Source organism: Pelodiscus sinensis, chromosome 15 (assembly GCF_049634645.1).
Source record: "Pelodiscus sinensis isolate JC-2024 chromosome 15, ASM4963464v1, whole genome shotgun sequence".
NCBI classification, from domain to species: domain Eukaryota; kingdom Metazoa; phylum Chordata; order Testudines; family Trionychidae; genus Pelodiscus; species Pelodiscus sinensis.
In genome coordinates this window covers 30,939,435-30,965,382 of record NC_134725.1, presented here as the reverse complement: position 1 = coordinate 30,965,382, position 25,948 = coordinate 30,939,435, and the positions used below count along the sequence as shown (strand labels likewise).

Here is a 25,948-nt window from a genome sequence, read left to right as displayed (position 1 = left end):
GTTACATTGTACTATTATACATTGTTATGTCATATTGTTTGTACCCCCTGATCCCCTCAGCTGTATATTCAGCCTCTGATAATTCTGAATCCTGACTCGAGTGCAGGAGACTGGACTAAAAGACATCTTGAGAGAGATCCCCTTCCAGTCCTATGCATCTATGATTTAATATTAATTTTTTCCCCTCCCTTCTGTTAGTCTGAAAGTAAACTACATGCTACTTCAGGGCTCAGCAAAATATTATCTGTGGGCAAATGCAGTGCCAGAGCCTCAGCTGGATCCCTGCCTGCCCAACCCCTCTCAGCATTCAGTAAAGCTGGCTGCAGGGCTATGTGTGTGTCTCTGAATGCTGAAAGCATGGAGGAGGAAGGAGAGGCTTCTCACGCTGCCCCCTTTCCAGTAGCTCCTATTGGCTAGTTTCTGGCCAATACACCTACCTATTTGCAGGACAGGCCGCTTGTGAAGTGTCCGTCCACCCTCATCTCCTGGGCTCATAGCATTTACAGAAGCAAACATGGCTGCTGCCTTTGTTCGCAGTGCATACAGGGGGCTAAAAGACAGGGACCCTGGCTAAGGAACCTGCTGGGCCTCTCAGCCAGATCCTGGCTCTGGCATGCTAGCTGTTCTCTCTCCCAACCTTCTGTCCCCTCCTGCATCACTACCCCATGTAACCAAATCTTCTGCACCCCTTCTGTAGCCCCCATATTTCTTCCCAGACACTGCATCCCCTCCTGTACCCCTCCTCAGGTTACAACCCCCTCCCAGACCTTGCACACCAATTCACTGTCCTGGTCACAATCCAAATCCATGACCTTCTCCTGCATTCCTGCCCCAGGTTACAACTCCCTCCCAGACTCTGCACTCCCTCATCCTATACCCCTCACTCAGGCCAGAATCCTCTCCTGTACCCATATCCCTCCCAGACCCTGCACACCAATCCCCTGTCCCAGGTCACAAGACAGACCTTTGCACTCCTATCCCTGCACCCTGTTCCTCCATCCCAGTCTGCTGCCCCAGATCATAATCCCCTTCTGCACCCAACCTCTATCCCAAACACCCGCATCTCCCCCGTTAATATAATGGAAGAGTGCAACCCTTGACCCCTTCCCAAATTATTGCCTGGGATGGTCTAGATGGTACTGGGTCCTGCCATGAAGGCAGGGGACTGGACTCAATGACCTCTTGAGCTCTTGAGGTCCCTTCAAGTTCTAGTGATCCATGATTCTACTTATTAGATATGTCAGGTGAGAACCAATGTAGAAGAACAATGCACAATGCTGTTAACTAAGTCTGTCTTTTATCATAAAGTTATTTATCATACAGTCTGAAGAAACTGTGTAAAAGCTAACCATATGTTTTAAGAAAGATTGTGTTGAAGACATGGTTCATCATTTTCCATCTATAGTTACACTAAAAGGTCTTGAGGATCAGCTGCTCAGTGTTATTGTGGGGTTTGAAAGAAGAGAGCTAGAAGAGCAGAGAGAACATCTCATCCAGGAAACCAGTGAGAACAAAAACTTGCTGAAAGATTTGGAAGACTCTCTCCTCCGGGAATTGGCAACGTCCACAGGAAACATGTTGGATAATGTGGACTTGGTGCATACTCTGGAGGAGACAAAAGCCAAAGCAACTGAGGTATCTATTAGAGCCATATCTTATAGTTCTACAATACTTAGGAATTCCTTTCTGGTTTTTGGGATTTGTTTCATCCCCCTTTATTCCTTACGTTAGGATGTATGGAGTTGAAAAGGAGCTGAGAGTTACATGATAAGCTGTTGTCTCTGAGAACTCCATACCTGCACAGAAATCTTAATTCTTTAAGAATTTGCTTGCTTAGAGTTGCCCAGACCCCCTAGAAATGTTTATCCATATTCAGAAATACATTATCTTTAGGGATGGGGTTGGGCAGTATGGCATCTCCTGAGGAATTACCTTATTGTGAAGAAGTATCAAAGGTCAGGTCTACAGTACAGGTTCAAGTCAGTTTAAGATATGCAATTTAAATTACATTAGTAGCGTAATTCAAGTTGACATAGCTTAGATCTGCTTATTTCACTGGGCCAATGGGAGAAACTCCTGTTGACTTTCTTTACTCATCTTGTTCTGATGGGGTACTGGAGTGGATGTCCACACTATTGGAAGCTGATTTAGTGGGTCTTTCCTAGATCTGCTAAATTGACTCCTGGTGGATTGATCACTGCAGTGACTATTCCAGCTGTAGTAGAGACAAGCCCAAAGTAAATCTTGGGCTTATGAAACACAATCACTTTACCATATTTTGCTTGATATGCCGGTGGTGAGTCAAAAAGCTTTCACCTGAACCATGAATTTGTGATGTTACATCATCACATATTTCAGTGTAATGGGGAAAGTTTTATTCCATCAGGCAAATGATAAATCTACCTTCAGAGAAATGTTTCTTATAATAGGGACCTTTGGTTTTTTTAAAATTATCTCTCTCTCTCTCCCTCCCTCCCTCCCTCCCTCCCCCCCGAACAATCTTTGCATAGTTTTATTAAAAATTAATGTTAACTGAAATTTGTAAATCTTTCCCAGTATTTCTTATAAACAGTGTTATCTATTCCAACTTTATCATCTGGAAGTTTAATAAACTGAACTAAAGCATTTTTGGAGGGAGAAAATAATTTTTATTAGTATGATTTTTCTTTAAAAGGGCTATTTGAAATTTTAGCCAATTTAATGTGTGATTGGTTCAAGGAAATGTTCTTGATTCTATGGCAGTGACTGGCAGTTGATGGCATATCTATCAATGTTTATAAGATTTTTTTTTATATAAATGCTGATACTTATTTACAGGTAGATACATTTTTTTAATCCTAGAAGATTTGTTCATGATGTTTCAATACACTATTTAAGTATTATTTAGCCACAGATTAGCTCAGCATATTTTTACCAGGTAGTTCTGTGCAGTAGTTATATATGGATAAAATTAATGCCTGGGGTCCATATTTCTCACTTGCTAGGTATCAGAGAAACTCAAACTGGCTGAGAAGACAGCAGTGGATATTGACAAGTTGCGAGATGGCTACCGACCTGCTGCTAAGAGGGGCGCCATTTTGTTCTTTGTTTTATCTGAAATGGCCCTTGTCAACACCATGTATCAATATTCTTTGGCCTCCTTTTTAGATGTATTTGGGTTTTCACTTCGGAAATCCATGCCCAATTCAATTCTTCCAAAGAGACTAAAAAATATCATGGATACATTGACATTCAATATATATAACTATGGCTGCACAGGTTAGTGTGATTAAGCAATGAGATGGCACTGTGTATGTTTGATGAGAATTCCTTCAGTCAGCTGTGCAATGCAATGTAATTTTGTGTTGTCAAAATACTGAATTCACTAAACATTCTGTTTACTACTAATGCTTCTGCATTCTCTTCCCTTTCTTCCCTTATTTTGATGTTGCTCTGAGATGCAGAAAAGTGCTGTATTTTATCTCCTTGACATTTAAGAAGTGCTTCTACTTTTAATAAACAATCAGTTACAAACAGCAGTGGTTCCAAACCTGAAGAATCGATCTGTAACTCTCTGAGCTTTGGAGGGGAGATTATTTAGAATCTGAAGTGAGTTCTAGATGTGTACATGTTAGCAGGTTCAAATCGCTATAGTAGACTGAACCAAAATTCACCACCTTGAACTTTGTAGTGTGATCAGAGTTAAAATCTGGATCTGAAATTTGACCCAGGCCCAGATTCTAAAAAGAAAACTGAGGAGAATATGTTTTTCTCATTGCAGGGTTGTTTGAGAGACACAAATTACTATTTTCCTTTAATATGACTATCAAGATAGAGCAAGCTGATGGTAGAGTCCCCCAAGAAGAACTGGATTTTTTTTTAAAAGGTAATTTATGGTAGTTATGTGCTCTTCTAGAATTATAATCTAGATTTTGATTACTTTTGTTTAGCTAACATAGTGAGCTCCTGAATAAATTTCTGTTATCACCGAAGTCCCATTTACTTTCAAAGGGACTTGGGCTCCTCGGTCATATGGACCCTAAAACTTAGTGTACTAAACCCTAGCCCTGAAGAATATTTTAAGATAGATGTTCAACAAAAATACCTGGCATATATTCAACTAAAAATATACAAGACAAAATAGTAGTTTACTGACTTCTATTAATGGATTATAGAACTATTGTAACAGAAAGAAGGATCCTTAGATGACGTAAATTGGCATAACTTACTTAAGACAATAGGCCTAGGATGGTTTATACTAATCATTTGCATTTGTTTCCAACTTGTTTGATGGCAGAAAGGCCAACAGTGAAATTCTTACTCAGTGAAATCAATGACAAAGCTCACATTGACTTCAGAAGAGCAAGGATTTTACGCTCAAGAGTACATCTTTAATTAAATGCATAAATAGTGGCAAAAAAACAAACTTGGCATGCAAATACTTGCAAAGTAGTAACTATTTCTCCAGCAAATTAATTGCAAGACATTGTGCTCCCATTTATGATAGTAATATTTATTTATTTTTCTGAATTGTGACTAGGCAATATTTCCCTGGAGAAGAGTACACGAAAGAAACCATATGCTTGGCTTTTTGATCAAGGCTGGGAGGACATAATTCGCCTCTCTGAACTATTTCCTGAGGAGTTTGGGTCTCTTCCAGATGATGTGGAGAAAAATCCAGAAGTATGGAAGGAAGTAAGTGGTTTTCTTAGTTTAGTTCAGCGTTTCCCAAGCTATGGGCTGCGGCCCGGTACCGGGCTGCGGGAAAAAAATACCAGGCCTCACATGGCTGTCGGTAGGGGAGTGGAGCAGGGCGGGCTGGGAGGAGGTGGCAGCGGGGAGGAAGGGAGAAGCAGCCATCGGGAAGAAGGGTTGGGGGCAGTGGGGCTGTCCTGCGAAGATCAGGGCAGGAGGGTGGGCAGCTGGTGGAAGCAGGGTTAGGGGTAGCAGGGCTGTCCCTTGGAGATCCAGGTGGGTGGGCAGCAGAAGCAGGGTTGGAGGCATCGGCACTGTCCCGTGGAGATCCGGGTGGGCAGGCGGCAGAAGCAGGGTTGGCGGCAATGGGGCTGTCCCGCAGAGATGGGACGGGGAGGGGGTGAGTGGGCGGCAGAAGCAGGGTTGGAGGCAGCGGCGCAGTCCTGTGGAGATCTGGGCAGATGGCCAGCAGAAGCAGAGTTGGAGGCAACGGGACTGTCCCACAGAGATGGGGGGGGTGAAGGGGCAAGAGGGCGGTGGAAGCAGGGTTGGGGGCAGCGGGACTGTCCGGAGATGGGGGGGGGGCTGGCAGGGGAGGGAAGCAAGGTTGGGGGTAGCAGGGCTGTCCCACGGAGATGGGGGAGGGCAGGCGGGGAGGTGGCGGAAGCAGGGTTGGAGGCAGTGGGGCTGTCCAGCAGAAATCGGGGAGGGCAGGTGGAGGAACCAGGGCTGGACGGGGGCGGTAGGGCTGGCCAAGGGAGAACAGGAGGAAGGGGATGGGAGAACCAGCTGTGGGAAGCAGGGCTGGAATGGGGCAGCTGGGCTGGTTGGGGGGGGCTGTTGGGGGAGCAGGGCTGATGGAGGAGATTGGTGGGAGGCGGGAGGAACTGGCCACTGGAAGCAGGGCTTCTTCTTCGAGTGGCCCCGTGGGTGCTCCACTCTAGGTGTCGGGTCCCGTCCCGGCGCCGCAGCTCGGAGACTTTTCATAGCCGTGCTCCCGCTGGCTCGCGCATGCGTGATTCACCAGGATAGCGTTCGCGCCTTTGATCAGCCGCGCGCGAGCTGGCAACCGTCAGTTCCTCTCAACCGCCTCAGGTCGCGGTCGGAGCTCCCTGATCTCTTATCTAGTCATGTTTAGATAGTTGTCTACCTGTAAATAGTTAGAGTTCTTAGGGTTAGCTGTGTTCCTGTTTACTTTACCTGTTCCCTTGTTAAAAAAAAAAAAAAAAAAGTAGTTCTTAAAACTGTTTTTACTCTGAAGCGCTGTGGCTAAGCGCGAAGCTGTGAAATTGACTAACTGCAGCGCGTTAAACAAGCTTCAATCTTTCCATAACTTGACTCAAAATGCCAGGATCAACTGGTTTCAAGAAATGTTCGATCTGCCGAGAAGCCATGCCAACGGCTGACGGCCATGATAGTTGTATTAGGTGCCTGGGAGACACTCATGTCCCCGACAAGTGCACCCATTGCCGCAAACTAACTTCGAGAGCCCGGAGGGAGCGGGAGATGAAACTCCGTATGTTCATGTTCGGCAAGGCATTGCAGCCTGATCCTACCCCTCCAGCAGCCACAAAAATCTCCCAGCACAAGCGGAGAGTGGCTTCTCCGGGACCGACTGACTCCCAAGCGGCAAAGCCGCCCCGGGCGCGATCCCTCCCTGTGGCAGCTTCAATCCCAGCAGCGGCATCTAAAGTGACCTCCGGGGGGTCCACACGACTCCCGGGGAACGGCACAAAGGAGCCCTCATCGTCTAGAGCCAGAGCGGCTTCAGCACCAACACCGGGAGCGGAGCCGCAATTGAAGAGCAAGCCGGCAGCAGCTTCAGTTTCCCGCGCCTTGAAACTGACAAGCGCGCCGGCACCGCAACTGACCAGCGTCCCGGCACCGGCTTCAGCGGCTTCAACGGCGCCCGGGGGATCGGCGCCTGTCTCCCCTGTCCCGGCGGTGACATCGGCACCGTCTTCCCCAGCACCGAGACCTGAGGCAGAACATGCTAATGTCTCAGGCTCGGCACCTTTGTCAACTCCGGCACCGGGCGTCCTGCTGGCACCGGCGTTAGATCAGCAGCAGCTGGCCTCTCCGGCACCGTCCCGACCTCAATCAGTGACTGGTTCCCCTATACCTCGGGGTAGAGATCAGACTCCAACACATAGGAAGTCATTATCAAAGACCCATCACAGACACAGGTCTTTTTCCCCACCTGCTTCACCAAGAGGGCGGAGTCGCTATCACGACTATTTTTCCCCCACTCGGATGATGTACAGTCGGCATGGTTATAGGGATGCGGTGTATTTAGATGCACATCGATCCCGTTCACGATCCCGATCGCCCTCCCGTCCCTCGAGATACGGATCGGGGAGGCGCTCCCCCTGCCGCGTTTATTATATCCAGCATGATAGCGCACGTTCTTCCCGATACCCCTCTCCGTCACGCTCTGAACGTTGCTGTGACCGATATCATAGATCGTATGACGAACGCCTCTACCGTCATCGTTCACCTTTATCGCATAGAGGGTCTTCTCACATCTGCCAATCACCGTTAACGGACTACTCACACCACAAATCACAATCACTACACTCACCTTCTCCAGCCAAAAGCTCAACAATTCAATTAGACCAATCCGAACCAGAGGAGGGTCAACTATCAGAAACGGAAGACCCTAAACCGGAAACTTCCCCGGCGGACTGCCCATCGTCTTCCCCGGATGAAGCAATTTGCCCAGCTGAAATCTCCCCACCGGACGATCTGAAACATTTCCAGGATCTCTTCAAACGAGTGGCAGACACACAAGACATCCAATTAGCGGATGTGCCTGTTAAGAGACATCGCCTTCTCAAGAATATACGCCCTCAACAACGTGCGAAAGTAGCGCTACCAATCGATGAGGCGATTATGGAAGTAGCGGACGACATATGGCAAACCCCAACATCAATTGCACCTACAAGTAAAAAGGCTGATAGAAAATATTTTGTTCCAGCGAAGGGGTTGGACTTTTTATTTAATCACCCCCAACCCAATTCACTAGTAGTGGACGCAGCGCAACGTAGGAGTAAGGCGCCACAGTATAGAAATCCCCTTTCAGACAAGGACAATAAAAAATTGGATATATTTGGGAGGAAAGTGTACTCGTCAGCTACACTCTTACTTCGCATTGCGAACTACTCAGCCCACCTATCAAACCATAATTTTGATAATTACTCCAAATTAGCGGATTTATTGCACCATCTCCCAGATACCAAGAAGCCACTCCTGAAAGCGATAGTGCAGGAAGGGTACACATCGTGTAGCGCTGCGCTCCAGATCGCTATGGATGTGGCTGACACAGCAGCTCGGGCCGCTGCTACTGGTATAGCCATGAGGAGATCATCTTGGCTTTTGTCTGCAGGGGCACCGAAGGAGTGGCAGAGCAAGGTTGAGGATTTGCCCTTTGACAAACTTAAACTTTTTGCGGCAAACACCGATGAGGTCCTCCATTCGGGAAAAGACTGACGCACCACTTTACGTACACTGGGGATGTATACACCTTCCTTCAAACGGAGGCGTTATTTCCCATACCAACGGAGGTATGACTTCAATTTCCCTAGACAACAATCACGGCCCTTCGACAACCAGCGTCCTAGACAGCGCCCCCAGCGCAAGCGTCCACAACAGAACCGTTCGGGCAATCAACAGTCTACTAAGCAACAGATTTGACTTGCTTGTCGAGGATACAAACCAATCTTCCATAGTCAATGCGGAATCTCACCATCTTTTTCACCATCGTTTACGCTCTTTTTACCACCATTGGTCTACGATCACCACAGACAGATGGGTGCTAGAGGTAGTTCAATCCGGCCTCTCCATCCCTTTTCTCTCTATTCCCCCTACCACTCCCCCCTCCCCGTCCCTCTTCAGGGACCCCTCTCACGAGAATCTATTGGAGCAAGAAGTTCAACGTTTGCTCAACATCGGGGCGATAGAGAGAGTTCCCAAGCAGTTTTGGGGGAAAGGCTTTTACTCCCGTTATTTCCTCACACCAAAGAAGTCGGGAGGATGGAGGCCCAACCTGGACCTTCGAAGACTAAACCGGCACCTTCGAAAGCAGCGTTTCAAGATGGTAGCTTTATCGACCATTCTGCCGTCGTTGAACGAAAAAGATTGGTTTGCAGTCCTCGACTTGCAAGACGCTTATTTCCACGTAGAGATTCACGTGGCACACAGACGCTTCCTTCGGTTCCAACTGGGGAGCGAACATTACCAGTACAGGGTTCTTCCATTCGGCCTGGCATGTGCCCCCAGGGTCTTCACCAAGATGCTAGCAGTGGTCGCGGCCCACCTACGCAGGTTAGGGGTGACGATATTTCCCTACTTGGACGATTGCCTTCTAAAAGGCACGACCTACACGGAAACGTGTCATATGGTTCGGACAGTGTCCGACGAGTTTGCTACCCTGGGTCTTCTCATAAATTGGAAGAAGTCAACACTAGTTCCATCCCAAAATCTCATGTTCATAGGTGCACGCCTCGATTCAACCACGGCTCGCGCGTATTTACCGATGGAACGTTTTACAATTATCAAGGAATTGGTGCACACGGTGGTCCACGCTCCAACGATTCCCACACGTGTCTGTTTACAACTGTTGGGGCATATGGCGGCTGCCACCATCGTCGTGCCCAACGCAAGGTTACGTTTTCGTTGCCTCCAACACTGGTTAGCCACGGTCTACATCCCGTTGAAACATGGTATCCACAGACCTCTAGTGGTGCCGCAGTATGTCCGGGAATCCCTCCAGTGGTGGGTCAACCCGACCAATCTCCTCATGGGCGTTCCATTTCATCGCCCCCAACCTACTATACAAATAACGACAGATGCCTCCCTCATAGGCTGGGGAGCCCACATGGGCAATCTCACGGTCCAGGGACGGTGGTCGACAAGAGAAATGCTTTTGCACATCAATGTGCTAGAATTGAGAGCGGTGCGACACGCGTGCAGGCATTTTCAGTCACGCATTCGAAATACAACGACAAGGATTTTAACAGACAACATGGCGACTATGTTTTATATAAACAAGCAAGGAGGGGCGCGATCCCGTTCTCTTTGCACGGAGAGCATCCGTTTATGGAATTGGTGTATTACCAACAACACTGTTCTAACAGCTTCCTACCTGCCGGGTACCGACAATGTAGTAGCGGATTCTCTCAGCAGGCGCTTTCCACACGACCACGAGTGGGAGATTCGGTCGGACATACTGAATCGCATCTTCGGTCGGTGGGGATTTCCAGCGATAGACCTGTTTGCGACAGAACTCAATTCGAAATGTCCCAATTATTGTTCAAGAGCCGGGATAGGACGTCATTTGCTGGGGGACGCCTTCCTGCTCCATTGGGGGACGTCATTACTGTATGCTTTCCCACCAGTAGTGTTAATTCCCAGAGTTCTTGAAAAGATCAACGTAGACAAAGCTCGGGTAATTCTTCTCGCGCCAGCATGGGCTCGCCAGCCTTGGTTCTCAACGCTTCACCAGATGTCAGTGAAAGTGCCATATCCTCTACCTTCCCTTCCGAATCTGTTGACCCAGGACAACGGATTCCTCAGTCACCCGCGACCAGAGGTCCTACACCTCACTGCGTGGATGCTGACTGGTTTACCGATTCCGAGCAATCCTGCTCCCAACGAGTCAAACAAGTGTTGATGCATAGCCGGAAACAATCTACTCGTATTGCTTACACAGCTAAGTGGGCAAAGTTCCAAACCTGGTGTGCAGACAATAAAGTGGACTCGCGTTCTGCACCTTTACCTTGTGTACTGGACTATCTCTTGCAACTTCATGACAACGGTTTGACAATTGCATCGCTACGGGTGCATCTGGCAGCAATTAATGCATTCCATCATAGGGTTGGCGATAGTTCGTTGTTTGCTCACCCCACTACGAAGAGATTTCTGAAGGGGCTCTTGAATCTCCATCCCCCGCGGAGACCTCCCCCCCCCCGCATGGAATCTGGACCTGGTCCTACAAACTTTGACTCGTCCCCCTTTCGAGCCCTTAGCAACAGTAACACTACACTTACTTACGCTCAAACTGGTTTTTCTCCTAGCCCTCACCTCAGCTCGCAGAGTGAGTGAGATAGCAGCCTTCATGGCTTCTCCGCCATACACAGTTTTCTCGAAAGAATCAGTAACCTTGAGGACCCACCCAGCCTTTATTCCAAAGGTGTCTTCTGAATTCCACATAAATGAACCGGTGGTCTTACCGTGCTTCTTTCCGAAACCTCATACCTCAACTCAAGCAGCGCACTTACATACTCTAGATGTGAGAAGGGCATTGGCGTTCTACATCGACAGAACACGGGGCTTTAGGAAAACAGACCGTCTGTTGGTTGCGATAGCGGGCCACTCAAAAGGACAGCCTTTAACTTCTCAGCGCATTTCTAAGCTCATAGTCTTATGTATATCGATGTGTCATTCGCTGCGAGGGAAGCCTCTCCCCTCTCGCCCTAAAGCTCATTCAACTAGGGCAGTGGCTGCCACTACGGCCTTCCTCAGTGGAGTGTCATTTTGCGACATTTGTAGAGCAGCAACATGGTCTTCATATGAAACTTTTATAAAACATTATGCTATAGTAGAACACTTTGCTTCAGATTTCTCCGTGGCTACAGCAGTACTAAACCGTGCTGATAGTCTTGGTTCCGGAGCGCTGTGATTCTGCTCTGTGTACTGCTCCGAAGTCACCTAGAGTGGAGCACCCATGGGGCCACTCGAAGAAGAAAGAGAAGTTACTCACCCTGTGAAGTAACGATTGTTCTTCGAGATGTGCCCCGTGGGTGCTCCACGACCCGCCCTTCCTCCCCGCTCCGGGAAAATTTCTCTTCTTGATGTCTCTTTCAGATGAGCGGATGAGAGGAATGGACGGTTGCCGGCTCGCGCGCGGCTGATCATAGGCGCGAACGCTATCCTGGTGAATCACGCATGCGCGAGCCGGCGGGAGCACGGCTATGAAAAGTCTCCGAGCTGCGGCGCCGGGACGGGACCCGACACCTAGAGTGGAGCACCCACGGGGCACATCTCGAAGAACAATCGTTACTTCACAGGGTGAGTAACTTCTCTTTCACTGGGGCAGCAGGGCTTGACTGGGAAATGGGGAGGAGAACGGGGGGAGGAGCGGGACTGACCTGGGCATATGCAGACCCTACAGACCCTGGCAGAGGAGTGAGTCTGCTTGGGGGTTCCATTTTGCCCCCTCCTCCACATACCCCCTGAGTGTGTCTACATGCCAGGCAGTTCGCACTACTCAAGGGAGGATATGTCTACACTACCACCCTAGTTCGAACTAGGATGGTAATGTAGGCAACTGGAGTTGCAAATGAAGCCTGGGATTTGAATTTCCCGGGTTTCATTTGCATCTTGCTGGGCGCCGCCATTTTTAAATGTCCGCTAGTGCGGACTCCGTGCCGTGCGGCTACACGCGGCACGGACTAGGTAGTTCAGACTAGGCTTCCTATTCCAAACTACCGTTGCTCCTCGTGAAGCCTAGGTTGAACTACCTAGTCCATGCCGCGTGTAGCCGTGCGGCACAGAGTCCGCACTAGCGGACATTTAAAAATGGTTGCGCCCAGCAAGATGCAAATGAAGCCCGGGAAATTCAAATCCCGGGCTTCATTTGCAACTCAGGTTGCCTAAATTACCACCCTAGTTCGAATTAGGGTGGTAGTGTAGACATACCCAGGCAGTGTGAGCACATCTACCGGCCAGGCAGTTCGCAGCTAAGGGCTGATGCACCTAATTATAATAAAACGTACCTAGTTAGAAAACACCAGACATTTTATATGTCTGGTAATTTCTCAATTTGTTTCTCAGACAAATCCCTCAAATACCAGATTGTCCGGTACAAAACCAGACACCTGGCAACCCTACCCTTCCTTGCACCCTCCCTCCTAGCCATACACCCTACCCCCAATCTGCTCCTGCTCCCACCTCCTGGAGTGCCCATGCGGCGTTGGGTCTCCCAAGCTCTGACCCAGGCTGGGTGGAGGATGCAGCCGGTGAAACACTGAAAATTTATTCATTTTTCATCCTTTTTTTATGTGTGTTTATATTTTTGGGCTGCAAAAAACAATACTAAAAAAACTGGGTTCCAACTAAAGTAAAAAGTTTGGGAAACCTTGATTTAGCCAGCTTTCTATCCATTTTACAGTCCATTTATCCAATCCATATTCCCGTAACTTGCTGGCAAGAATATTGTGGGTGACTGTATCAAAAGCTTTGCTAACGCTAGCACTGGGGGCTTTGGGAGGACCAGAAACAACGTATTTGAGTATTCATCATTTGCTTAATGAATATGCAAATATGCAAATGAATGTTATTGGTCCTCCAAAAGCTTGTGAATGGATTTACTGGTCCCTGTGTCAAAAAGTTTGGGAATCCCTGATTTAGTTTATATCCTCTGCCATTATTAAATGATCAGACACGATTCAGGAAGTTAAAAATGTTTGACAGGTCTGATATGGACCACCCCCCATATTTTGTGAGAATTGACTTCTGAATTGGCTTAATACTTGACAAAATAGGTCAAGTAACATATACATTTCACAGTTACAAACGGGTGGGTCTATATATCCTGTTTTTGTGAATGTATCATGCCTGTATGTAAAGTTAGAAGTATAAAGTGTAAATCTGTTTTTAGTTTTAAATGTGCTAATGAGGGCCATCATTAATGCCCCAGAATACTAATGGCTCGGTGATCAACTCAGTGACCTGTAATTAACCTTTGTCCTGGATGCCCAAATGGTTGTTGGTCCTAGAAAAACATGGTACTTGGTACTGGAATCCATGTTAAACCTGGTATATTTCATGGGAATGGGGTAGGCCAAACAAATGGTTCCTGTCCTGAGAGAAAATCTATTTAAGCAATAGGAAGCAATCAGCTTTTGTCTTCAGCTGTCTTTTGAATCTACCTGGCCCACTCTAGGAGGAAACAAAGAACTCTGAAGAAGCCATAGCCCCCAAGTCAGAGTAAAAGATCAACTCTCATTTGAAGCTTTTACCTGAAATGAGAATAGCTGTTTTGGATAATATTTTGTTATCCATGTAACAGGTTTCTTAGCAGATTAGAACTAGCTATGCATTTTCTATTTATTTTAATTTAGTAACTTACTTTGATCTGACTGTTTTCACTTGCAATCATCTAAATCCTAACTTCTTCTACTTAATGAAGCACTTTTGTTTATTATCAGGCCCAGTGCAAAAATTGTTGTTGGGGAGGAAGTAACCACTGTGGATATCTCTCTTTCATTGATAAAGGGAGCTAATTGTAGGCGCTTTCTCTGTGTAAAACTTTTACACAGGTTAAGACAGATTTATTTGGGTTTTGAGTCGTACTTGGACGTTGATTTATAGCTATGGTGACCATATTTTCGGACACCAAAATAGGGACACCTTAGCCACACTCCCTAACACCACTATCCATGCTCCTGATCCCTTAGGCCCCACCCACCTGCAACAGGAAGCCCCTCCCCTTAGGAGTAGTACTTCTGGAGTCAAGAGGTACATGTGACTGGAAGTGAGTGGTGTCATATGACCCCTCTAAAAACTCCTCCCACTGTCTTCTATCAATAGGGATGGGTTTTCGAACTATAGGAACCTCCCTCCCCACCATGCAACTATACTGCAATTGAATTAACCCTGACCCCAGTTCCAGGGTCTGAGGACACTGTCACATTAGGGGTCCAATCTCAATCTCATTTTTTTGGGATTACGGATCTTTCAAAAAAGGGTTTTATTTTTGAAAGATCCCTGTCTAAACAGCGTTTTTTTTCTTTCAAAAAGCCCCTTTTTGGAAAAAAACCCACCCTGTAGCCACTATTATGCAAACGAAGCACGGGAAATTTAAATCTAAGCTTCATTTACAATTTCGAAGTGTCTAATTTACATTCCTTTTTCGAGGGAAGGGATGTAGTCTAGACATAGCCTAAATGTTTTAATTTTCTCATGTTACTTTATCAAACTTCATTTTAAATAAAGTAAAATATTAATTTATGTCCAATACAAAAGATTTCAGTGTTTTCTTTATTTATGTCAGGGGTAGGCAATGTATTTTTTGGTCAGAGGCTACTGACCCACAGAAAAATCAGATGGAGACCGTACAAGTGAGAAACAAAAAAACTCCTCCCAAAACCTCAACCATCACTAAGGTGGCCCCCAACTGAGACACTTGACTCCTCTGGGGCTCCACGGGATGAGGCAAAGGGACAGGGAGGACTGAGGTTCAGGGCTTCCCATAGGCTAGATTTGCTTTTCTGAGGAATGTTAAGGACCCCCTGAGGTTCTATGGTGGGGACAAAAATAAGGGGTTCAAAGTGTGTGAGAGGGCTGCCAATGAGTGGGATAGGGATGGGGTGCAGGATCTGTGAGGGAGGAGGAGTCAGATGGGGAAATGGTTGCAAAGTCTGGGTGGGAGGTAGAGTGCAGAAGCAGAGGTTGCAAGGTCTGGGTTGGAGGAGGGTGTCTGGCCAGGGGGAGAAAGCAGGAGTGGATGGAGGTAGGGTGTCTGGCTAGGAGGGAGGGTACAAGGAGGGGACTTAGGTAGGGGTTGGACTTCCCTGGTCTGGCACCCTCTGTTCCTGACTGGTCCCAGATGAGGGATATTTTGGACCAGGGAAGGTCATTTCAGTCCTCCTGCTGCTGTCCCCTCCCCACTGTGTTTCTTTGCACCTCCCCTCCCTGCACCTTCCCCAAAGGCCACCCCCGCACAACCCAGCAGAGCCTAGCACCAGTTCCCTGTACCTCCCCTTTAGTCCAGCTGAGCTGCCCTGTTCCCTGCCTCCCCCCAAACCTCAGCCAAGTTCAACCCCATGATGGTTCCCCATCTGCCTCCCCCACAGCACAGCTGAGCAACATTTCCTGTAGACCTGCTGAGCCCAGCACTGGTTCCCTGCCCCTCCTTCACTCCCCCACTTGAGTCCAGCTTCTGGGTTCCTGGCATCTCTCCCCCCTCGGCCCAGTTGAGCTCTACCGCCCGGCACCCCCCCCCCCCCGATCCCAACTGAGATCCCCACCCAGCACCTCCCCCCCAGAGCCCAAATGAGCTCTCCACCCGGCACCTCCCCCCCCCCCACAAGAGCCCAGTGAGCTCCCCGCCCCGCTGGAGCCCAGGTGAGTTTACTGCCCAGCACCTCCCACTCTTCTGCCCCCCCATAGCCCATCTGAACTCCACCGCCCGGCACCTCTTCCCTCTAGCCCAGTACCGGTTCCTGGAATCTCCCCGCTCCTCCAACCCAGCTGAAGTCCCTGCCCAGCCCCTACCTCCTGGAGGGGGAGGGGAAACAGCCACTTCAGGCTGCAGCAGCTGTTTCTGGGACATTTTTAGTGTTTATAGGGACACTGGGACAAGAGATTAAAATCTGGGACTGTCCCGGATTTTACAGGGCATATGGTCACCTTATTTATAGATGAGCCTTCTTGGAGCTGAACTGCTTCAGTGTCTGTTGCTCTTCAGGGGGGCAGTTACCTCAACTCTGTGCCTTGCCTAGAGGATACCAGAGGATCTGACCCAGAAGGACAGAATGATCAGGCATTCCAGAGAGGAGGAAAGTGGGTGTCAATGGCATGGTCAGCGCGCAGGGGAACAATCCCAAGGGGATTTCTGTGATCACACCCCATCACAGGGTTACTGGATTTTCCTTTTTAATTCCTTGACTGGATGTTTCTTTTAAAGCTGTGGGATAATTGCATGATCTACATAGAAACATGGAAATTGTTGCATTAGATCAGCTCAGTCAGCCATTTAGCCTCCTGTTGTGTCTTCAACAATGATCAGTACCAAATGCTTCCGGGAAAGGCTCAGGAAACAGATAACTAATAAGTAGGAAATAACCTACATCTGGGGAACTTTTTTCCTGACCCCAGGCAGTTTGTGACTGGATTATTCCTTGAAGTATGAGGGGTTTAAAGATTTTAAAATATCTTATATTCTATAACTATGGATGTTCTTGTTTTCTGGTTAAATATCTAGTGGAAAATCCTGTCTCCGGTGAAGTCAATGAAAGTTTTGCCATTGACTTCAGCAGTGTCAGGATTTTACATCTAATCATTTTTTTTAAATCCTGTTAAATTGTTAGCCTTTATCTTTTTGTGGGAGTGAGTACTTGCATGTATAAAAATATTTTCTTTTATCAGTTTTAAATTTGCTAACTTTAATTTCACTAACTGTCTGTTCTTGCATTATGTGAGAGAGTAAATAGGAATCTCTGATTCATCTTTTCTGCATCATCTATTTGTCTTGAGCATGTGACCTCATTTCTTTGTATCTTATGAGAAATGCCATAAAATCAAAGTGTGAAGATGGCATTGGCCAGATATGTATTACAGGCAGTCCCCGGGTTACGTACAAGATAGGGACTGTAGGTTTGTTCTTAAGTTGAATTTGTATGTAAGTCGGAACTGGTACATATTGTAGGGGAAACTCTAGCCAAACATTTTTTTTAGTTTTGGATAGCATAGGGAAAGGTTAACTCCCCTCTAATGTTTGTTTTGCTGTCTGTTCCCCTGTTCAGAAGATTTCACATCTATTTCTGTCCCTGTGACAAACTCAGGACTAAAGGAGTAACTCATCAAATACCAAACAGCTCTGCACCATGCTTTGAGCTAATAGCTTTTTTCCACACACCACCCAGGGTTCTAGGAGGAGGGTCCTTTTTTTGCTAACACAATGAGGCCAGCACTTTGTTTGTTTTGGTGGAGTCTTTGTTTGCCCAGGGAGCCCAGCATGTATAGGGGGAGGAGGGGCGGAGAGGCTGCTTTTGTCTCCTGTTCGGCAGCCTGTTGCTCAGGGGAGGGAGCAGCCTGTTGCTGGCAGGGGGGGGAGGGGGGAGGCGTGCAGGATGCGAGACTGCGGGGGGGGGGAGGCAGCGGGCGTGGGGAGGCACTTTTCCTCTGCCCGGCAGCTCTGCGGGACCCCAGTCGGAGCCGGCCCGAGGAGGAGGAGGATCCTAGGACCCAGGTGAGTGAGCCCCGGGAATGCTGCTGCGCATGTGCGGGAGTTGCCTCACCCCGTTCGTATCTAGGGATCCGACGTAAGTTGGATCCACGTAAGTCGGGGACTGCCTGTATACTGAAAAGTTGACTTGTGGCATTTATTTAATATTTTTTCTAATTTATTTTTGTAATTGGTTTTTCTGACTTCTGTTTCCCCATTTCTCTTGTTACAGTCTTTTTATCAGATTGACTTTGTCTTTTGTAGTAAACTTGGTTGGTTTGTCCATCTGATCATCATCTTATGTTCTCTGCTGTATTTCATTTCTCAGTGGTATGATCTTGATGCCCTAGAACAAACATCATTTCCTATGCAATACCAAAACAGTCTCACGTATTTTCAGAAGTTGCTGCTTTTACGGTGTTTCCGAGTAGACCGCGTATATCGTGCAGTTACTGACTATGTCACTCTGACAATGGATGAGAAGTAAGTTGCTATTATGTTGTTTTTTATCCAGAATCTTTCTCAGTTTTAAAAGAACCAAAAAAAGTTGGAGGTAACCTGAATCAATTGCTAAGTACTTGTTGCAGGCTGATATTTCATGGATACAAACCTAAATATGAATGAACAACGAATTGTGTTAGATTCTAACAAGCTTTTTTGAGTTGAGATCTTTGAAAAGTAAACCAAAAGGAGATGGTAATTGAAAAATCTCTGTAAAGTGGGAAAAATTATACAAAAGAGTCTCCTGTCCAGTGCTTCCTTATTAAACTAAAATACATATGGGAAAGATTTACTCATAGGAGAGCAAAGAGTGTATAATGAGCCCCTCCTTTTATCCAGAGGGTTCCTGGGCTAATTCTAGTGCATATGCATGTATATTTCTCCTTGCATTTAGTCTCTTAATGCATAGTTAAAAGTTCTGTATCAGACTGAATACATTTTATTTTTCAATAATTGCAAGGATCCTGTTTTAGTTGGTATTTATAAGTTCAAAGATATACACATTTTTGGAGCTGCAGCTGTCTTAGGGCCAGTGTCCTTGGCATTAAAAGTACAGGCAGTCCCCGAGTTACGCGGATCCGACTTACGTCGGATCCGCAGTTACGAACGGGGCACTTCCTCTCCCTGGTCTCGAGCAGGTCTGTCAGCTGGCCGCGCGTTCTGCCGCTCTGCTCTGCTCTGCTCTGCTCCGCTCCGCTCTGCTCTGCTCCCCCTCCCCCTGATCTGCAGGGGGGGGAGCAGAGCGGAGCACGCGGCCAGCTGACAGCCCAGATGTGTCTGGGCTGTCAGCTGGCCCGCGTTCTGCCGCTCTGCTCTGCTCCGCTCTGCTCCCCCTCCCCCTGGTCTGCAAACCATGAGGGGGGGGGGGGGGGAAAGCAGAGCGGAGCACGCAGCCAGCTGACAGCCCAGACGCGTCTGGGCTGTCAGCTGGCCGCGCGTTCCGCCGCTCTGCTCTACTCTGCTCCCCCTCCCCCTGGTCTGCAGACCTGGGGGACGGGGAGCAGAGCAGAGCAAAGCCGCGGAGCCCGAGGGCAGCAGGATAGCCACGGCGCGTCTGGGCTGTCCCGCTGCCCCCGTGCTCCGCGGCTTTGCTCCAGACGCCTGTGGTACAGCAGCTGGGGCGCTGCCGGTTGGTCCCGTAGCGCCGCTCTGGGTGCCACTGGACCAACCCAGCAGCACCCCAGCTGCTCTGCCCCAGGTGTCCCCTAGCAGCAGCTGCTGAAAATGACCAGTGGCTGACTACAGGAAGCCCCTGCCCCGGGCTTCCTGGAATCAGCCGCTGATCAGTTTCAGCAGCAGCTGACTTGGGGATGCCTGGGGTTCTTAAGTTGAATCTGTATGTAAGTCAGAACTGGCGTCCAGATTCAGCCGCTGTTGAAACTGATCAGTTTCAGCAGCGGCTGAATCTGGACGCCAGTTCCGACTTACATACAGATTCAACTTAAGAACAAACCTACAGTCCCTATCTTGTACGTAACCCGGGACTGCCTGTATACATAAAATGGGCTAAGGCTGACCTGTTGTTATAATGTAATTGGAAAAAAAATTGATGAAGGAAAATGCAGCCTTAGCAGAATATTTTATAGAAATGTGTCAATTTTGACAAAATTGGCAGGGGGTTAGGGTAAGGCAGGCATGTCCAAAGTCCGGCCCGCGGGCCAATTGTGGCCCGTGTTCCGGTTTAATACGGCCCCCCAGGTAATTTGGCAATATCTATCTTTTATGGCCCCCAACGAATCCATATGTATTGAGATGAATACATTGTAAAATCTCAGTTAATGTCAGTTGGTCTAAATCAGTTATAAATATATTTGGACACAACATGTATACTTGGTGTTATGTTCCTGTTCATATTTTTTGAACTTAAAAGTTGACAGACAACCTTTATTACCAATAATATGTAATGTACTTTACAATGTTCCTGACATATATTTCAGCTTCCTGGATTTTTTTTTTTCATCTGGCCTTCAGATATGAAAGGCAGAGTGATTTAACACCTGTTTAGATTTGTCATCCATGTGACAAAATGAAAAGTATGCCGTTTGCAATACACTTTGCATAAAATAGTTAATTTGCATTTAATTTTAATGGTTCAAAGAATGTCAGGCAAAATGGTCGGCCCTCACGCATGTTCACTTCATCAAATCTGGCCCTCTTTGAAAAAAGTTTGGACACCCCTGGGGTAAGGAGTTGAAACAAATAGTTCTTCTTTGAGGAGTGTCCCCATGAGTGCTCCACCTTGAGGTGTGCCAGCACCACTGCACCTCTACTCAGAAACTTTTTACAGCAGTGCCTCCCAGTCGGGACTGTCCCACAGAGATGGGGGGGGGGTGAAGGGGCAAGCGGGCGGCGGAAGTAGGGTTGGGGGCAGCGGGACTGTCCGGAGATGGGGGGGGCTGGCAGGGGAGGGAAGCAAGGTTGGGGGTAGCAGGGCTGTCCCACGGAGATGGGGGAGGGCAGGCGGGCAGGTGGCGGAAGCAGGGTTGGAGGCAGTGGGGCTGTCCAGCAGAAATCGGGGAGGGCAGGTGGAGGAACCAGGGCTGGACAGGGGCGGTAGGGCTGGTCAAGGGAGAACAGGAGGAAGGGGATGGGAGAACCAGCTGTGGGAAGCAGGGCTGGATGGGGGCAGCTGGGCTGGTTGGGGGGGGCTGTTGGGGGAGCAGGGCTGATGGAGGAGATTGGTGGGAGGCGGGGGGAACTGGCCACCGGAAGCAGGGCTGGACTGGGGCAGCAGGGCTTGACTGGGAAATGGGGAGGAGAACGGGGGGAGGAGTGGGACTGACCGGGGCATATGCAGACCCTACAGACCCTGGCAGAGGAGTGAGTCTGCTTGGGGGTTCCATTTTGCCCCCTCCTCCACATACCCTCCCTTGAGTAGTGCGAACTGCCTGGCAGGTAGACACACTCGGGGGTATGTCTACACTACCACCCTAGTTCGAACTAGGGTGGTAATATAGGCAACCGGAGTTGCAAATGAAGCCCGGGATTTGAATTTCCCAGGCTTGATTTGAATAAAGCCGGGCGCCACCATTTTTAAATGTCCGCTAGTGCGGACTCCATGCCGCGCAGCTACACGCAGCATGGACTAGGTAGTTCGGACTAGGCTTCGAGGAGTAACGGTAGTTCGGACTAGGAAGCCTAGTCCGAACTACCTAGTCTGTGCCACGTGTAGCTGCGCGGCACGGAGTCCGCACTAGCGGACATTTAAAAATGGCGGCGCCCGGCTTTATGCAAATGAAGTCCAGGAAAGTCAAATCCTGGGCTTCATTTGCAACTCCAGTTGCCAACATTACCACCCTAGTTCGAACTAGGGTGGTAGTGTAGACATACCCTGAGAGAGTTTGCAAATGTCATTGCAGAGCCTTTGGCCATTGTGTTTGAAAACTCACCAATATCTGGAGAAGTCCTGGATTACTGGAAAAAAGCAAATGTAGTGCCCATCTTTAAAAAAGGGACAATCCAGGGAACTACAGACCAGTCAGCCGTATCTCAGTCCCTGGAAAAATCATGGAGGGGATCCTCAAAAAGTCCATTTTGAAGCACTTGGAAGAGGGGAAAGTGATTAGCAGGGTTTGACGAATACACTTGCCTGGGGCGAGTAGATTTTACCAGCTGGCAAGTGCAGGGGCGGACTGGCCCAGTGGGTCATTGTGATGGGCTGGCCAAAGCCCGTACTACGGACGGCGTGGCCCCATCCGATCCGCCTGCCAGTGGAGGAGCAGAGCTCCTCTGGGAAGGGGGAAGTGCGGTGATTCTCAGCACTGGGCTGCCTGTGTGCAGCTCTGGAGCAAGGAGGCGGGGTGCGAGCAAGAGGGTGGGACGCCAGCAGAAGCCAGGATGCTGGTGTGACATGGTGTCCTGATGACATGGCAGGTGACCGCTGGGTTCAAAAAGGCTCTGGCAACTCCGCAAAGTAGAAGGGAGAAGCCAGGTGGGGCTTGGGCTGGGGCTGTGCTGAGGGAAGGGGAGGAGAAGGAAGGGGAGGGGAAAAATATGGGGCAGGGGCTTGTGCTGAAGGGAGGGGAAGGGAGGAAGGTCAGGAGAAGAAGAAGAAGAAAGGGGAAGGCACCAAGGGATGGGGTGCAGGAGAGACAAATGCCAGGGGGCCAAATGGAGACAATGAGGAAAAGGGCAGGAGAGGAGGTGTCAGTGGGAGGGGAGACATGGTGATACTGGGCAAGGAGAGTGTAAGGGCACTGGAGGCTAGAGGGGGGAGGAGGAGGTGCTGGGAGAAGGCTTGAAAGAAGAGGTGGGCATGAGGAAGACAGGGATGGAGCAAGTCATGTGTGAGGGTGCAGAGGGGCATGAGGGAAACGGGTAGAGGGTGGTGAGGGGGTGGGTATCAGGGGAAAAAGAAAGCAAAGGGGGCAGGGGCAGTGAGGGAAGGGGGAGGCACCCAGGAGGGTGCAGGGCTAAGGGAAGGTGCAGGTGCCAGGGGATTCTGGGAGTGAAACAGAAGGACAGACATGGGCAGGGGAGGGACCAGAGGAGAGACGCAGGGCAGGTTTGTAGAGGCAGGTGTTTGAGGGGATGAGGAGGAGCAGCTCACACGATCAGGTTGGGGCTACTGGAGGAGTGGGTACAGGGGGAGAGAAGGGTAGGTGGAGGGCGGCAGGTCTCAGGAAGGCTGGGAGCAGTGAGAAGTGTAGGAGTCAGGACAGCAGAGGTGGGTGAGGGGTTGGGGGGCAGCAGGCACCAGGGGAGCTGATGGAGCAAGGGGAGGAGACATGGCAGCAAAGGGAAAAGGTAGAGGTTTATAACATATTTATTAATAACTTATTAGTAATTACTGTTCTTATTCTTATTAGGAATTTATGCCATTAAAAAAACACTTTTCGGGGTGGGAGTGGCGAGTCCCTTTTTTGTCTGGCAAGTAGGGTTTTCCATAATTTGTCGAGCCCTGGTGATCAGCAATAGTCAACATGGATTCACCAAGGGCAATTCATGCCAGACCAATCTGATTAGCTTCTATAATGAGGCAACTGGCTCTGTGGACATGGGAAAGTCGGTGGATGTGATATACATTGACTTTAGCAAAGCTTTTGATATGGTCTTCCACAATATTCTTGCCAGCAAGTTAAGGAAGTATGGATTGGATAAATTGACTGTAAGGTGGATAAAAGCTGGCTAGATTGTTGGGCCTCACAGGTAGTGATTAACGACTCGATGTCTGGTTGGCAGTTGGTTTCAAGTGGCGTGCCCCAAGGATTCGTTCTTGGGCCAGTTTTGTTCAACATTTTCATTAATGACCTGGATGAGGGTATGGACTGCACCCTCAGCAAGTTTGTGTATGACACTATGCTAGGGGGAGAATTAGATATGTTGGAGGGCAGGGAGAGGGTCCAGAATGACCTAGAAAAATTAGAGGATTGGTGCAAAAGAAATTTGATGGGGTTCAACAAGGACAAGTTTAGAGTCGTGCACTTTGGATGGAAGAATCCCAAGCATTGTTACAGGCTGAGGATGGACTGGCTAAGTAGCAGTTCAGCAGAAAAGGACCTGGGGATTACAGTGGATGAGAAGCTGGATAGGAGTCAACAATGTGCCCTAGTATCCAAGAAGGCTAATGGCATATTAGGAGGAGCATTTCCAGCAGATCTAGAGAAGTTACTATTCCCGTTTATTCGACACTGGTGAGGCCACATCTGGAGAATTGTGTCCAGTTCTGGGCCCCCCACGATACAAAGGATGTGGATGCATTGGAGACGGTCCAGCGGAAGGCAACCAAAATGATTTAGGGGGATGGAGCACATGACCTACAAGGAAAGGCAGAGGGATTTGGGCATGTTAAACTACAGAAGAGAAGAGTGAGGGAGGATTTGATAGCAGTCTTCAACTTCCTGAAGGGAAGTTACAAAGAGGATGGAGAGAGGCTGTTCTCAGTGGTGACGGATGGCAGAACAAGGAGCAATGGTCTCAAGTTACAGTGGGGGAGGTCTAGGTTGGATATTAGGAAAAACTATTTCACTAGGATCCGGAGAGTGGTGAAGTGCTGGAATGGGTTACCTAGGGAGGTGATAAAATCTCCATCATAGAATCATAGAATCCGTGAGCTGGAAGAGACCTCAGGAGATCATCAAGTCCAGCCCCCTGCTGGGATCCCTGGCTGGGATGATTTAGTTGGGGTTGGTCCTGGTTTGGACAGAGGGATGGACTCGATGATCTCTTGAGGTCTCCTCCAGCCCTAGGATTCTGTGATTCAAACAAAGATTGTCTAAATGGATAACAGGCTGCATACATCTACCTTACAACATATTCCAAAAGGAGCCCCTATCAATCATATGGGCTCACTCCTCAAAGCTATGGCAGCACCAACAGCTTTCCTTGAGGCATACCAGCAGAAGAGATATGGAAAGTTGCCACATGGGGCTCAGTACACACCTTCATGCAGCACTATGCCATCCAATTGTTTGCGGATACTGATACCCGTTTTAGCTGAGCGATTCCTGCAGTTACCGAGTTGAATTCAACTAAGTGCCCACCACTGAGCAGGAATACTGCTTCGTAATCATGGGGATACTACTTGAAGAAGAAGGGAAAATTATTCACCTGGTGCAGTAACTGCAGTTCTTCAAGATGGTTGTCCCGGTGGGTGCTCCATCAGCCACCCTCTTCCCCTCTGCTTTGGATCCAACTATATCTGGGTCAGAGAAGGAACTGAGGAGGTAGATAGCTGTGTGTGCAGGATAGCCGTTTCAAATGTTGCGCGCTAGCGTTCTGTGTGTGCAGCCAGTTGGGGGGCACTGAGGTCAAAAGTCTCTGATTAGAGGAGCAGCAACGCTAGTGCACCTCAAGGTGGAGCAGCCACGGGGACAATCATCTCAAAGAACTCCAGTTACTGCACCAGGTGAGTAACCGACCCTTTTGAGTTTCTTGGTTTGTTTGGATGATGTTGAAACATTTTGTTTTGAAAAGGTAAAAATATTTTACTTCAGATTTATCATTTTGATTAATTTCATTTGACTTTTACATTATATTTTGTGTAAATTATGTTCTTATGCAAATTAGTGTACCAATTTATTGTACTCCCCACCAGATATGTTCAGCCTCCAGTGATCAGCTTTGAAGCTATCTTTGAGCAGAGCACACCTACCTCGCCCATTGTTTTTATCCTAAGTCCTGGCTCTGACCCTGCCAGTGACCTCATGAAACTGGCTGATCGGACAGGCTTTGGAGGGAATCGACTCAAGTTCCTCGCAATGGGACAAGGACAAGAAAAGGTAGTTCTGTTGTGCTGAAGTACATTTCAATGGAATGGCATGTATTTTGCTGTCTTCCCTACATTATTTAGTGACTGCTGCCAATCTCATTCCTGACAGTTGGAGTCTGTTCTTGCATCTGTTCCAACAGTCCCCGGCTTTGGGGAAAGCCTTACTTGGCGTATTAAAAACAAGCAAGCTCGGTGGGAATTGGCATAAATATTTCCATCCTAGGAGCGCCCATCCACTTTGTGTAAAAGGAGAGCAGGCAGTGGTCTGGTCAGTTGATTTAGTTGTTTGAATAAAGATAGGTTCAGATTTGCTCTCTCACCTGTAGCAAAACAAGAATTGAGGTTGAGAAGGTGCAGATATCCATGCCATCAGATTTCAGTCAGTGTCCCTGCAGCTCCATGTAGGAAAGTCATCGCTGCATATTTGGTATCTGCAAGCAACAAGATGTTGTTCTGTCCTTTCTTTTTACCTTTCCTGCTTCCCTGCTCTATCATGGCTGGAGGGATTTTCAAAAGCACTCGGAATCTAGCTACTCTGCTATAATTTGAAATAAGTGTCTAACCTCCCTTTGGGGTCAGTGAGAGCTGCGTTAAGTTCTTTTGAAAACCCCACT

At 48.3% G+C, this 25,948-nt stretch overlaps 1 protein-coding gene across 4 annotated transcripts in view; it reads left to right on the top strand.

The window, feature by feature from the left end:
* DNAH10 (dynein axonemal heavy chain 10) overlaps window positions 1-25,948 on the top strand; it is a 201,463-nt gene that overhangs the window by 162,628 nt on the left and 12,887 nt on the right. For 3 of the 4 annotated variants that reach the window (XR_012896005.1, XM_075898516.1, XM_075898517.1), the window contains 6 exons: window positions 1,406-1,635; window positions 2,985-3,258; window positions 3,761-3,865; window positions 4,520-4,674; window positions 17,952-18,106; window positions 25,161-25,344. Coding sequence is in view for 2 of the 4 variants with exons in the window: in XM_075898516.1 (XP_075754631.1) it covers window positions 1,406-1,635; window positions 2,985-3,258; window positions 3,761-3,865; window positions 4,520-4,674; window positions 17,952-18,106; window positions 25,161-25,344 (1,103 nt within the window). In the remaining 2 variants the exon portion in view is untranslated. Of the gene's footprint in view, window positions 1-1,405; window positions 1,636-2,984; window positions 3,259-3,760; window positions 3,866-4,519; window positions 4,675-11,538; window positions 11,743-17,951; window positions 18,107-25,160; window positions 25,345-25,948 lie in introns of those variants that run through there. The other variant, XR_012896006.1, reaches the window with a different exon arrangement.